At 38.4% G+C, this 13670-nt stretch overlaps 1 protein-coding gene across 1 annotated transcript in view; it reads left to right on the plus strand.

Moving 5' to 3' along the window:
* The window catches only part of MBTPS2 (membrane bound transcription factor peptidase, site 2), a 31980-nt gene extending 18650 nt beyond the window's left edge, over positions 1-13330 (plus strand). Inside the window, exons 8-11 of the mRNA XM_009276937.2 lie at positions 1935-2029; positions 3956-4151; positions 10102-10177; positions 11502-13330. Coding sequence (XP_009275212.1) covers positions 1935-2029; positions 3956-4151; positions 10102-10177; positions 11502-11724 — 590 coding nt within the window. The 3' untranslated portion in view covers positions 11725-13330. The remainder of the gene's footprint in view (positions 1-1934; positions 2030-3955; positions 4152-10101; positions 10178-11501) is intronic.
* The last annotated feature ends 340 nt before the right edge of the window (positions 13331-13670 follow it).

The following is a 13670-nucleotide window of genomic DNA, read 5'->3' on the forward strand; positions in this document are numbered from 1 at the left end:
CACCGGAAGGGTTGTCAAGCATTGGAACAGGCTGCCCAGGGAAGTGGTTGAGTCCCCATCCCTGGAGGTATTTGAAAGACATGTAGATGTGGTGCTTAGGGACATGGTTTAGTGGTGGACTTGGCAGTGCTAGATTAATGGTTGGACTCGATGATCTTAAAGGTCTTTTCCAACCTAAACGATTCCGTGATTCTATGCCCTAAAGCTCTCTAGAGTTTGTTTCATGCAGGCATCCATGGAGACTGAATTCCAGAGGTAAGGGTCTGCCACTGAGCAAAACCTATATGATGCTATTCAGAGCTTTAAAATTGTCACTGCATCTTTCCGTCATACTGGAAGTAAACAGGAGGTCAGGGAGTTCAACTATCCATGTTTTTTGTTGCATTATAGTTCTCTTGTGAGACTGAAAGGTAATTATTTTTTTTAGTATGTGAGGAAAGTAATCTTACAGCTGAAACTAAGAGAAATATTTAAACTGGAAACTAGTGGAATATGTGTAAGATCCTGCTTTGAGAGACCTAACAGTTTGGATTATCCCTCTGAAGAGGAGAGCAACTTCGGCACATGCGTTCAGCTGGGCAGGGATGGCAAGTACGAACCAATTCTTAGATGCTATAGGTATATAGGCTCAGATTCTGCTGTTCTCTGAAATGCAATTTCAGAGTCATGGATAATAAAACTGCATATTCTACAACTGAACCAGTCCTATTTAGATTGAAATACTAGAGACTTAATACTAGAGACTCAATATTGCTTCCAAGCTTGGTTGCTGTGTTGTGTTAGCAGCCCATTGTCCCACTGCTGCATTCTAATCAGACCAGTCTGTCTGCATTTTTGGAGCCATAAGCCTCCAGCAGTGAGAAATATTCCTCTGAAATTAAATGAACTCTATTCAGTCTCTAGCAGCTGTCATTTGTCAAAATCTTGACAGTTCACAACTTGAGATAAATACAGAATATCAATAAAAATGTATCTAGCAAATGGACCCTATCTACTTGACCATAAAACAAATGGAGAATAAAGTATTTGAGTATGAAGCTAGACAGAAAGCAATGCCCCAAGGACCTTCTTGAAATTAAAAAAAAAAAAAAAAAGTGTTTTCAATATACTTTATAAGGAAACTAATTTCATGGTTGTTCACTATTCAAAAATATATGTGGTTGCTTAGCCTCAGGGTACTTGAAAAAAGGATTGTACGGTACAGTGCTTGCACCTGTAAGCCCCAGGCATAAAGTTCCATGGTAGTGGACTGCAGGTTATGCAGTGATAAATCAGCAACCAGTATCGCAGGCTTGATCTACCTAAGGAAGGTACTGCAGTGTTGCTGTGACACAGATTCTTACAGTGACTATTCTTTTGTGTTTTTTTAAAAGCTGTTGTTGTAGATTAAGTTAGGTTTAATTAATTTAAAGAATATCCATGCAAAGATTGTGTACCAGAGTATTTAAGTCACGGTTTAAAACATCATTTATTCACTGCTGCAACCTTCAAGGCTTGGAAAGCTTTCAAAACCTGAATCTTGTAAAGGCTTTCACATTTTAAAGAGGACGTTTTGCGTCTTGGTCATTTGCATAGTCAGCCAGGGAAATCAGTACAGTAGCAGGTAACTAATTTCTATGCCAAACCTTAATACAAGTTGGGGGCAACAGATAATATTTTGTAACTCGTAATGCTCAGAACATTGCAGTGGTAGATCCCCAGTATCTCAAGGAGATCTATTAAGATGAAAAAATCAATATGTGACGTGATTGAAATCAGGTGACGTTGTTAAAGGGGTGAAGCTTATTTTTAGTTGTGACTGAACAACAGCTAGGCTCTGTGAATTACTATAATTCTTGAAGGCTACAGAATGATTGTTTTACTTTATTCATAGACTAATTTCTTTTCAGGAAGTTACTATAATACTGATCATTTACTCTGCCTATGTTCTTTAGTCTATAGAAGACTCGATGGCACAGTTGAATGTTGTAGTAACAACAGCCTCACAGACATTTGCTTTTCCTACAGCAATAACTTGAACAGCCACCTGGTAAGTTACTTAAACTGCTAATTCTGTTTGGTAAATCTGAAATTATTTAAATTAAATTAGTAATATTTACCAACGTTTATGCAGCATACTCAAGTGCTTAAGAATACCTACAGTTTGTAATAAAGGTGTATGTGTATGTTATTCTCCCCATTTACAGCTTAAAAAACCAAAGTATTAGTTATGATTTTTCCCATGAACCAGAAAAGATCTTATACCCCTCATTCCTTTAGGCAGAAAGACACCTCCCCCATTTTCACCACTGAATGAGAATACTGGTGAGAAAAAACAACTTTTGAGAACAAGGTGAAATTGCTTATTTTGGTGCTTCAGTCTTTAAAGGTACTGAGCACTACAGGCAAAGCACTGGACTATCTGTTCAGTTATTTTGTCTGAAGCCAGCAGTGCTGTTCACTAGGTTAAACTAAACACATGCAAGAGAAGGTCCTAGAGATTGCCCAGTTTCTCCAGATCAGGGCCTCTATTTGATTCCTTTTTCACCATGTTGATTTTCTTGTAACGTGTGGAAACATATAAAGTTTCTCAGTAGGTTTTTGACTTACTCTCTTCAAAATACAGAAATGTTTGTTAAAATACATGATCCATGTTGACAGTGATGTAATATTTCTAACAGTTCTCTCTACAAGAAAAAGAGCACAAGTAGCAACTGTGTAAACTTTTCTACACATACCAGTTTGTTATTGTTCTGACCTCTAGCGATAAATACCTGAAGAAATGGAAATAAGTCTGTTCCTACATCTGCGATGTTTACAGTTTCTGCGATGGTAAACTTCCCACTCCAGGGTGTTTTTGTGGTATTTAACCACTAAGAATTGAGCACAGACCAGCAGTTCATTTGAAATATGACAGTGGCTGGTAACGTCCTGAAGTTCAGCAAGACTTGATAAATCACTACCCCACTGAGCTTTGACATTCTTAAGCCCATAGCTGCTACTTAGGAACAGAGAAGAAATAAAAGCATCCAGAAGCCTGTGACCTTCAAGTGTCCTTAGACTGGCTGTGCGTTTTTGAACAATTATTTTAAATAGTCTTTGCAGGGCTATGCAGCAGTATTTGAAAGGGTGCCCTCTCCCCCTTATTAGAATAGAAGGAGCTTGTATTGAGGTTAATGGAGAGTGTCTGATACTCATGCATCTATGGGGAGTGTAACTATCAGGCTAAAAAGCAAGAAAATCCTTTTTTTTTTTTTTTTCCCCCCTAAGGCAAACAGTAGATGAAGAACTTCCCTTGCTTGTGTTTAAGAACATAAGGAAAATTATCACTGAGCTTTTACGAGAGACATAAGGGGAAAAAACAATTTCCTGTTCCCTTCTGCTGTACTCTCTTTGGCCTGTGGGGAACAAGAAAGATCTGGTCTTTCAGACTGCAGAGTGAAAGAGTGTTATAGGTAGGACTTGGGACACAGCACTGCATTAAGTCCTGTGTTCATCTTAGTTGAGAATGGTTTCTTAGCTACCACACAGCCGGTAGGTTTGTTGGTTTGTTTGCTGAACATAAGGTTTTATTTGGCCAAATGAGGTTTTAGGTCAATGAAGAGTAAAACTCCTTAAACAGGTAAGTTGCCAGTATGTTGATGCAGGCTCTGTTCATTAGAAATCACTGACTTATGTTTAGATGCCTTGATTTTTTGTTGTGCGTGTGTGTACGTTTTTAAAAATAGTTAGCTTTTATTTTGGTACATGTGCAAACCCTCTCTTCCACGTTCCACCAAAAATGGAATGACAGGTTGAATATGTATCAGGTAGAGGTTCTGCAGGATTTGACAAAAAAAACCAAAAAATCAGATTTCAGCTCGTCATGGGCTGGTAGTATATCAGTGAGGCACTTCCTTTGCTTTAAAAAGGATCTTTATTCTGATCGTTGCAAAATACCTTTAAATTTGATAATAATGTTAAATGCCCTTTGCAGTATGCCTGTCTGCCAGCACGAAAAGTTATTGAGGCCAGCAAAGTTTGTCAAACCAACATGGACTGCCAGAAGGACTTTGTTCCAAGCTTTTGTGTGACTCCTTCTTTAGAGAACCAAACAAGGCTAATCAGGGTAAAACATCCACCCCATATTGACATGCTGTACGTAGGACACCCCATGCATCTTCAGTACACAGGTTAGTATTATTTATTAAAACAGTTTAATAAAAAAGATTTCTAATACGGTTTACTTTGCCTGGCTGCTTGAACAAGGTCTTGGAGCGCTTGTCAGTTAACTTGTTTAATGCAGAATCCATTTCTTGTTACAGCCAGTGGAGAGACATGGACTACTCAGGCCTAAAATGAAATGTGCACAGTGCAATGAGTTACGAAGGTAATAGAAACCATATGTGATATGAGATGGCTGTTTTTTCAGAAAAGTATGAAAGGGCTATTTCTATAACAGATCTCACTCAGGTTAGCCATGGGAACCAGGCACTGGCATTTTCCTAACACGTAAACTTCTCAAAATGCTGTTGTAAAATCTCTAGGGAACCTTGCTCTAACGCCTTGCCTGGAATATTAGCATGACTGCTTAAATCACACCTAATAACCAAGTATCTGTGACAGATTCCCATGACTACTGAGCCACAAGTACAATCACAACATAGTTTTTTCCTGATTATTTTTTTATTTATTTCAGTGCCCTAAACTAAATAACATGTAACAGTTTAGTTCCTTACTTTGAAATGGACTATGGCTCTCCTTTAGGCAAGCTTGTATCTTTAAGCCAGCTATACAAGTAAAAAGTAATTCTGCTCTTGGAGCAAGTACGGAAAGAATGAACAAACTCATCAACATCCCTACTTAGTAGCTTGAGTCACACGGTGAAAATTAGCTTCAGATGGGCTTAAAAAAGGTATGAAGTGTTAAACTACTGTCCCTTCCTGTGAGGAACCTGTCTGTTCCTCACAGACAGCTGTATCTCGCCGGGGGAGGTTTTACTTCAGACATCTTGAAGTACCTCCTTAGCTAGGCATTGTACTTTTCTGAATAAGCACTGGAATTAGGTACAAAAGAGCTTTAGAAACAGTGATGAAATCTGGTAGTGTAAATCTATTAGCATTCTTGCATAAACATATTTTTAGTTAATCTGTCAGTCTTTATCTTTCTGTGCTAGTTATATTTTGATACTCTGTGACAAATTATTGATTTCTACTTGCTTACACTATACCCCCATTTAAGCCCAAAATATGATCTCTTCACTTGTTATTTCTGCCCTCTTGCCATTTAGGAGGAAAACATCGTTCACCTGTGCGATATCAACACACAGTTCTATATTTGATGACATCTATGCCAAATACAGCAATAAATTTTAAGAATAGAGTGTGATAATTATTTTAAGTTCCCTTTCTTGGTCTCTAACAATAGAAACTGTAGGTACTCTAGAACAATTGATATTGTTCTCTTTTCCAATATGTTGGAGCAATGGAGTTTTAGTCAGTGTTTCCTACTGAACAGTAATTCTGCAAAACAATCAAACGTGTCAGTCTTTCAGAAGTCAGAAAAGAATGTTATTGCATCTAAAGAGGTAGTTCTACTTTAAGAAGTTACTGTGTGAAAATACAATTTACAGTGTATTTACAGAATTGTGTATCACAATTCTGAAGTGATTTACTGTACCTTGGGAATTGCACATTGAATGTGTTAATTTGAAAGCTAAAAGCTTGACTTTATTACAAACTTTGCTGCAAATGCAACCTATGCTCTATGTTCCCCTTGGAAAAACACCAGAGCTAAAATTATAGGATCCTGGCCTGGGCAGCAGGTAGTCTACTGTACCATCGTAGAGTTCCATGCATTCCAATGAAACGACTTCTAAATATTTCAGACTTAACTTTGCACTGCACAATACTGGCTTGGGGCCAACAGGTTTGATTTTTTTTTCCAAATGTGACTGATCAGAATGTGGTAACCATTTTTTTACAGTTAAGAAAGGAAAATAATTTCTTCCTCTACTGTGTGAATCTTGAAATAGGAATACGTTTTAGTGAAATGCCTTATTCTTTAGCGTGATCTTTCTGCCTGCAGGACACATTACTTTTTAGAGTGTTGCTACATTTAACACACAACCTGATATGGGAGTTGCACTAGTGTGTACTATGACTTTACTTTCTCTAGAAATGTCACTAAAGTAATGTTTGAAAAACATTCTAAGATTATGCATTATTTTCTACTTAGGCTTGTATTGTTGTCACGATAGTCCTGATTTATGGAGAAGCAGTAATTATTTCATATTTTCATTTGAAGCTAGCTTTCAGATACAATATTTTTGAAGATTTGTATCCTTATTAGCTACTTACAAGAAATAGGCTATACAGCTTAATTCTGTAAAATGTTTCTGTTTCCTTAAAGTGAAGCATCCTAGCAAAAATATTTTTTGCTGATATGGATGCTATATATAGCTTGTTTCCAGTATAAAAAAAACCTGTAAAGAATCATAATCCTAAATGAACTTACAGTGCTGGAGATTTGGCCAAAACTAAAACAGAAGGAATGATTAGGAATGCATTTTGTTTAGGATGGACACATTGATTAATCCTTTTAATTAGCATTCTCTCTGTAAAAAGTATCTAATATAATCCAATATAAATTCATACTGTGGGTTTAATTCGTGTGGTATTACTCAAGACTTTTAGACTTTTCTTATTGCAGGCCAGTTATGCTCTAGAGGCTCTCCCTGTGTTGGACAGATGGTATGTAGGGTTGAAATGGAGGGCCCTGTCATTATTGCCATGCAACTTTGCAGTGTTTCTTCTTTATTTTGTATGGGGTTTTTTATTCCTTCATGTCATTTCTGGTATTGCAAAATCTTGGCTTCCTTCTCTGGCCCTTGTTGGTTGGCAAGAATCTGGTGACTAACATTCACATTTGGAATTCACACTGCTTGAGGGAAGATCATATCCCTGAATGTTACTGTATCTGCATCGCCCATCAGGGATCAAAAACTGCAAGACTTCCTTCATGAAAAGAAGATGGAACTTACCTAGAAAATAATTTCCCCAAACTGGACCAGTCTCCTGCTTCTGTTGTATCCAAATCTTCTAAAAAAAAAAAAGCCACCTCCTGGCTTTGGGGAGTTTTTTGGGCAACAACAGCCATAATCCCTGATGAAAGTCTATCTGGTACAGTCTGGTTTCTCAGTAATTTCCATGCTGTTTCCCCTTATTGCTGAGGATGATCCTTCTTTGCTTTCAACCCATATTTAAAGGGTTAAGTTCTTCTGGAGACCACACAGAAATACCTCATGCTGTACGCTGTACCTCCGGTACAGTCTGGTTTCTCAGTATTTCCATGCTTGTTTCCCCTTATTGCTGAGGATGATCCTTCTTTGCTTTCAACCCATATTTAAAGGGTTACATGTAGAGTTCTTCTGGAGACCACACAGAAATACCTCATGCTGTACTGTCCCTCTCCTCTATAGCATACATGGCCTTGCCCCCATGAAGAGGTTTTGAAAAGCTCTTTGGTCAACCTAGTCTCCAAATCACTTCTAATTAAAATTGTGTCCATTGTGCATTCTTGTCAATATTTGCCAACACCGTCTAGCATTAGCCAACAAAAGAAATGTTAATTCCAGGTCAAAGAATTGCTTAATTAGAGTGGGAAAACAATGACTGTTTTCTCTCACCCAGCCTCATTGCTGTTCACCTCTTCCCAGCAGTGTCTTTTGAAGACAAGCCTGGAGAACATAATTTCTGTAATTCTTCTGTTATTCCTTGAAGGACAGATTTGCCTGCTACCATTAGGTTTGATCCATTACAGCCACTAAATTCATTGCCTCATATTACAGTGTCTAGAGCTCAGTCCAGCAACTCCCTGAAGAGTTTCTTTGTGTTTTGGAGATTGCTTCAGCAGCAAGGTTTGGAGTTTAGACCCATGTCTAGTGGCTGTCAGGGACGACAACAGACAGTTTGTTGTAACAAAGAGGGAAGGAGATTAGTGATCCATTCTCAATGTAGGCACAACTTCAGGTTCAGGATGGTGACTTGTTAGTGGCCATTAGGTGTTTGTCAAGAGGCAGTCAAGTTTTGAAATTACAGTATACTGCAGTGTGTGTCTTTTGAAACCTTTGAATACACTAGCTGCCTCAGCCATTTTGCTATTTTGGCTCATGAACAAGAGGTCTGATCAGATGTCCTGATACCAGCCTTCAGCTCGATGAGTTGTTTGCTTTGTGTATCACTTGACTTGGATGCCTCTGACTTTCTGAGCTGGGTGGTGTCCAGGATTTCTGTCTGTTATGTTCTTCACTCAGGAATCCAACAGACTTATTTTCCCTCAGTTCCCCTAAATCAAAGGTCTTTCTTAAGCTAAGGTAGGAGAGAACATGATTTTCAAGCTGTCTTGGCACAGCTGTGGCAGTTTTGGTATTGGAAAGTTCTCTGCTTGTTGTCACACTAAACCCATTCTTTTTTCGGGACTCCTTGCTATCCAAATTTCTCCATCCCATGGTATGCTTGCTGATTGGACTAATTATCGCTTCTGACTCATCAGAAGGGCCTCTATTAACAAAAGAAAATGTGTTTATGTGACTGAGTGGACCAGTTCTCTGCCTCATGTGCCTTTGGAACTACTTTCCCCTTGTCTTTGTTCCGGTGTCCTTGAATTGTTTATTGAACCTGAAGAAAACTGATCTTGCTCTTAACTAAGATATACTTAGCAGCACTTTCAGTATGTTATGTACTAGTGCTGTGAGGTTCCCAGTGTTCTCTTAGCCTATGGTTTTAAAATTTCTCCAAGGGTGGGTTAAATTGTTCCTTTCTCAAGGGATGTTTGTATTGAGTGGGATTTGAACTCTTGCTTTCACATATCTCTGTGGAGATGGTATTTCTTATGGCTATAACTTTTTCCCAGGTTGGTAGGGAAAATTCAGGCCATTGTGGCTGGCCTCAACTCGTGTCCAAAGTTGTTCTTGAGGGCCAGAGTGACTACTGTTGATACTGTGCAAGCTCATTCTTAAGGTGATTTTCTAATTCTGCCTTAATTTACCTAAACCTCTTCCTTCTGGGGATAAGACTCCGGTATACTATCAGTGGAGCCTTCTAATAGGAAAGGTGTCTTTCTTCCAGCTGTCACAGAACCAAGGCTTTCAAACGGTCCCTGAGGCTGGCAGACTGAGACTGCTGTTTACTTTGAAAGAGTGCGTCAAGACTTTTTATGAGACAACCCAGATGGAGCATCCCTCTACTAACAGAGTGCACTCTGGGAGGTCTCAAGCTACCTCAGTTTTCTTTGAGGAGGCTCTCATAAACATCTGACATGCAGTCAGCTGAAGCTTCATGTACACCTTCAAAGAAGTTACAGTACTGAAGAAGTGTTTCAAGGTCATGTGGTGCTTGACACTGCAATTTTCCAGTCACTATTTATAGGAAGGATGCTGAGTCCCACCTCCCAGGTTTTTAAGTTGCACTAAGTTACATCTTGGAGTCACTTACAGTATCATCTGAAGACAGAAAAAGAAGCTACTTATGTCCTGGCTAACTGGTGTTAAGATGTGTAATGCAGCTGTGCATCATCTCCTAGCCTTTGCTGTCTCAGAGTGAGTCCAGAACTCTGCTCCCTGTCTGCTCCGCTCCTGTCCACCATGAGCTCAGCCTCAGGTCGGGGGGATCTTCTGCAGGTACTGCAAGAGAGGAATTTTCTGGTCTTCAGAGAAAGTACACGTGTGCACCCACAGTATGAATGTATACATGCGGACTGCATATGTTGAAAAAGTCTGGTAACTATAATCTCTTTTTATATGTTTTTCTTTGAAAAGGACTTAAATTACACAATGTGGTCTTTATGACTACAGATGTCCAGTTGCCTCTGAAAATATGTATCTTAGATCTACTTTTACTGAAATCATGCTAACTGTATTTTGTGGAGTGACTTTACTATGATAGTGACCATGTTTAAGGAAGATTTAATGGCTGCACTCTTAAAAACAAAAACCAAGCAAAACCATATTTAGATTGGTTATTCATGCTTGAAGAAACGTCATTTCAGACCTGATTTTTCTGCAAAATTATAATCTAAAATTCATAATGTTGTAATCCTGGAATGACTGTTCATGTTTTGTGTATCTTTATATTTTCATTTCAGTAAGTCTCAGCAGTTTTGTACCACGACAAAACTTTCTAAGCATCGATCTGCCTGTGGTGATAGAGACATTTTGCAAGTATCCTTTGAAGTATGTTTGTTCTTTCAAGGCAAGAATGGAACTATTTAGAATTTGGTGACCCAGCAAAATTTCAGTTGGATATCATTTTAGGCAGGATGCTCTGAAACATTTCTGTAGAGTTTTGACATCTTTATCCCATCTCTGCATTGATTATTGTCCGTGTGCCAAGCTCAAAATGAAATCTCTCGCTTTCTTGTGCTTAGCAGGATATTTTTGGTCAGTGCTTTTTTTAACTCTTTCTTGAGGAGGCTGAGTCTTAACAGCTCTGACGAGAAAGTCAAAATAAGCTTGAATTTACAGCAGGACAAATGAGATGTTATTGCTAGTTTTGGTATGTCAGAGTTTTATCATTTTTGAGTCATTATACTTAACTAAATAACAGGGTATGGTGGTTGGGTTTTTTTTTCCTTCAACAAAAAAGAAAACTTAGCCTATTCAAAAAGCAGGATGACAATTCAGTTAAAACATGCTTATTAATGAACGAGATGATATATATACACATACATGAAGGTTAGTAGGCTTGAATACGGCTAATCTGAGAACCCTTAGCCTTAGAAACTGAAATGTTTATGCGTGGCTATAGAATAATTAAACAGTGTAGTTCAGTGTAGTCCATAAAACTAAAGATGCTACATAAGCTCCCCTTTTCTGGGAACACACCAAAGTTCACGCTGACCCAGCTGCTTTCTGAGTCATATGTCTTGTTGTCCGGCTGTTATGGGATGGAGGTAGGTATTACACTTAGCAAGCCTTTACCAGCAATAAAAATTATCTACCCTTACCTCATTCTGACATGCACGTACAGAAATCCACTCAACTTTTCTGGCTAACAGGTAAGTAGGAGAGGGAGGCCAGATTTCCAATTATATTCTAGCCATTTACTTACTCCAGCGAGGGAGTGTTTTGGAAAATACTCCTAATCATTATTTCATACTTAGGTCATAGGTCTAGAATACCTTCTTACTTCAGGCATGGTGTCAGAGCTATAACCTTCCTCCAAAACCACACAAAGCAAGGGAGGAAGATGGGCAGTATTAAGTGTGGTTTTGCTGTCTCCTGCTTTCATCTGAGTTTTGAAGAGTGCAGGTTGTTTAAGTATGCTTAAAAACAAATGAATCTTTAAAGGCAGTTCTCTGAGCTGGTATGTTATGGTGTGAAACTCATTGTACTCATATAATTTCTGTGAAACAGAACGGCAGCTAAAAAAATTAACCCTCATATGTTTCTCTCTGCACACTAGAAATAAAAAATATGTTTTGTATTAATTTTTTTTTTACATTTTCTTGGATATTATTCATGAACCTTAACTAATGTCAACCAGGTACCTAATTTCACTGTCAGGAGCACTGGCAGTTATCAATGCTGTACCCTGCTTTGCTTTGGATGGTCAGTGGATATTAAATTCATTCCTGGAAGCCACTCTGAGCTCCCTGATTGTAGAAAAACAAAACAGAGAGCTTGTTGGCTTTTTAATTTTGCTTGCTGGTAGTGCACTTTTGGCTGCCAATGTTGCACTGGGACTTTGGATGGTGACAGCACGATAGAACATTGGATACACTTCCATCAGTTCTGAAAGTACACAGAAATAATGAATCCATTGCATTTTAAAACTTGTTCAGTACTGGGATTGAAATAATTCCCTTAAAATGACACTGAAAGAACAATCACTGGTGGCTGCTGTTTTAATTTAAAACTGTACAACGTTGTGCCTGTGGTCATGGGAAATCCAATAGAAAGAAGTAGGAACCTTTTTATATACTCTTTAAGCACTGTACTAATTTTGGAGAAATTGCATTGTAAAGTTTCACAGGAAAAAGCCTAAGACTTCATTAATTTAGATCTCAAAATAAGGGAATTATTTGGCCTCAAACGTTCGTAAAGTGGGAGAAAAAAACACTTCGGTTTTATTCTACAATTTGAATAATTGTCAGAAAATCTGTGTGGGCTCTAATCATTTCTCAGTCGGCATAGTCTTGAGTGTCTCGTTTTGTTTTTTTCAATCTGGTATTCTACCAAACTGGGCTCTAAGAAGCCCTAAAGTCTGATCTGAAAATGGTGAAAAGCTAAGTAAATGCTTACCATGTGTTAATGAGGAGAGAGAGGCCATATGGCTTAGTATCTTTCCTTTTCAGCTGGCTAAAATGACTGGAAGCATGTTGTCCTCAGGATGTAGATGAGAAGTGCCAACATCTGTTAAGAATGAGGCATGTGGGAGGATAACAAAGCCCACATGTCTGTGTTTCTTACACGTTCAGTTGTATGTTATCATACGCAGCTGAAGACTTTTTAAAGGCAATATTTGTCAGCAATAGCTACAAGATAACTGAAATTTAGTTTCTGAGTGCTGAAGTATGCTGTGCACAATTATTCCTAAGTGATAAGTAATGTTTGTGTTGTTTTACTCAGAAAATAATACTGTATTATACCTGTTTACAGTTAAAAGTGAAACCTGTTGTTTTTATGGTGTCTATCTTCTGATGCTATGCATGTAATATGTACAGTAGCTCACTGATGGTCTTCTGTCTTTCAAAGTGTTGTTTTCCTTTGCTAGGATTCATGCTGTTCAAAGATAGCTAACAAAGATGTTTAGCTGAAGCTGGTCTTGGGTCAGAATTGTTTAGAGGAAGAATATGATTGTGAATTGAACTATTTAAACATTTGGCTTTGCTTTCTGAAATGAATACAGACCATATCCTTGTTCTTAAATGAACAGTGGAAGAACAGTCAGTGTCTTGCTGACTGAAGTATGTCTCACATACTTGGAAGCTCTTTAAGTCTGTAATATTTTGTACCCAATAGGATTATATATTGACTGTCATGTCCTCCTGTGATATATTGCCTAGTTTATATAAATCAGGTTCAGTCAGAGCCTTGCCTCGATATAGGCTGATATTTTTAAAAAAAATGCTCTAGTTTGGAAGCTTAAATATTTGAAATAGGAAAATTCTGAAAAATACCCTGCAACTTCTGGCTTGTACAGCGCTCCCCATAGGAGCTGCTGCAGCTCAGAGTTCCTTTACAGAAATGGCCTTTCCATCAGGAACTGAAGTGGAAGCTAAGCTCACAGATACTGGCCTGCAGGGAGTACTGAAGCATTCACGACCAGCTAACATAGATTCTCTTGGCACTAGAGGTAAAAGCCCAGGTAATTTTAAAAGCGGGGTTGAGCCCAATTCCTGGTGCTACTGCATGGATTTGTAACTATGATGTGCTCACTGATGTGTTACTGTATTTTTGCACAGTAGCCTTCACATGTACTTAAGATGTATTCTTTTCTTAAGCTGATTCAAGCAGTAATGAGAGAGCACGTTTGTTTGTTTGTTTGTTTGTTTGTTTGTTGTTGTGTTAGTTTACTTACCTCTCCAGTGCTGTCACAGGCTGGGTGTGCCTCTTGAAGTTCACCTCTGTGGCGTGGCAGGCCCGTGCCTCTCATTTTCAATCCTTTCAACCCAGGCATGTTGGCACAGATCCCGGTAAGAGAGAGTAAATC

Source organism: Aptenodytes forsteri, unplaced genomic scaffold (assembly GCF_000699145.1).
Source record: "Aptenodytes forsteri isolate BGI_AS27 unplaced genomic scaffold, ASM69914v1 Scaffold273, whole genome shotgun sequence".
NCBI classification, from domain to species: Eukaryota; Metazoa; Chordata; class Aves; order Sphenisciformes; family Spheniscidae; genus Aptenodytes; species Aptenodytes forsteri.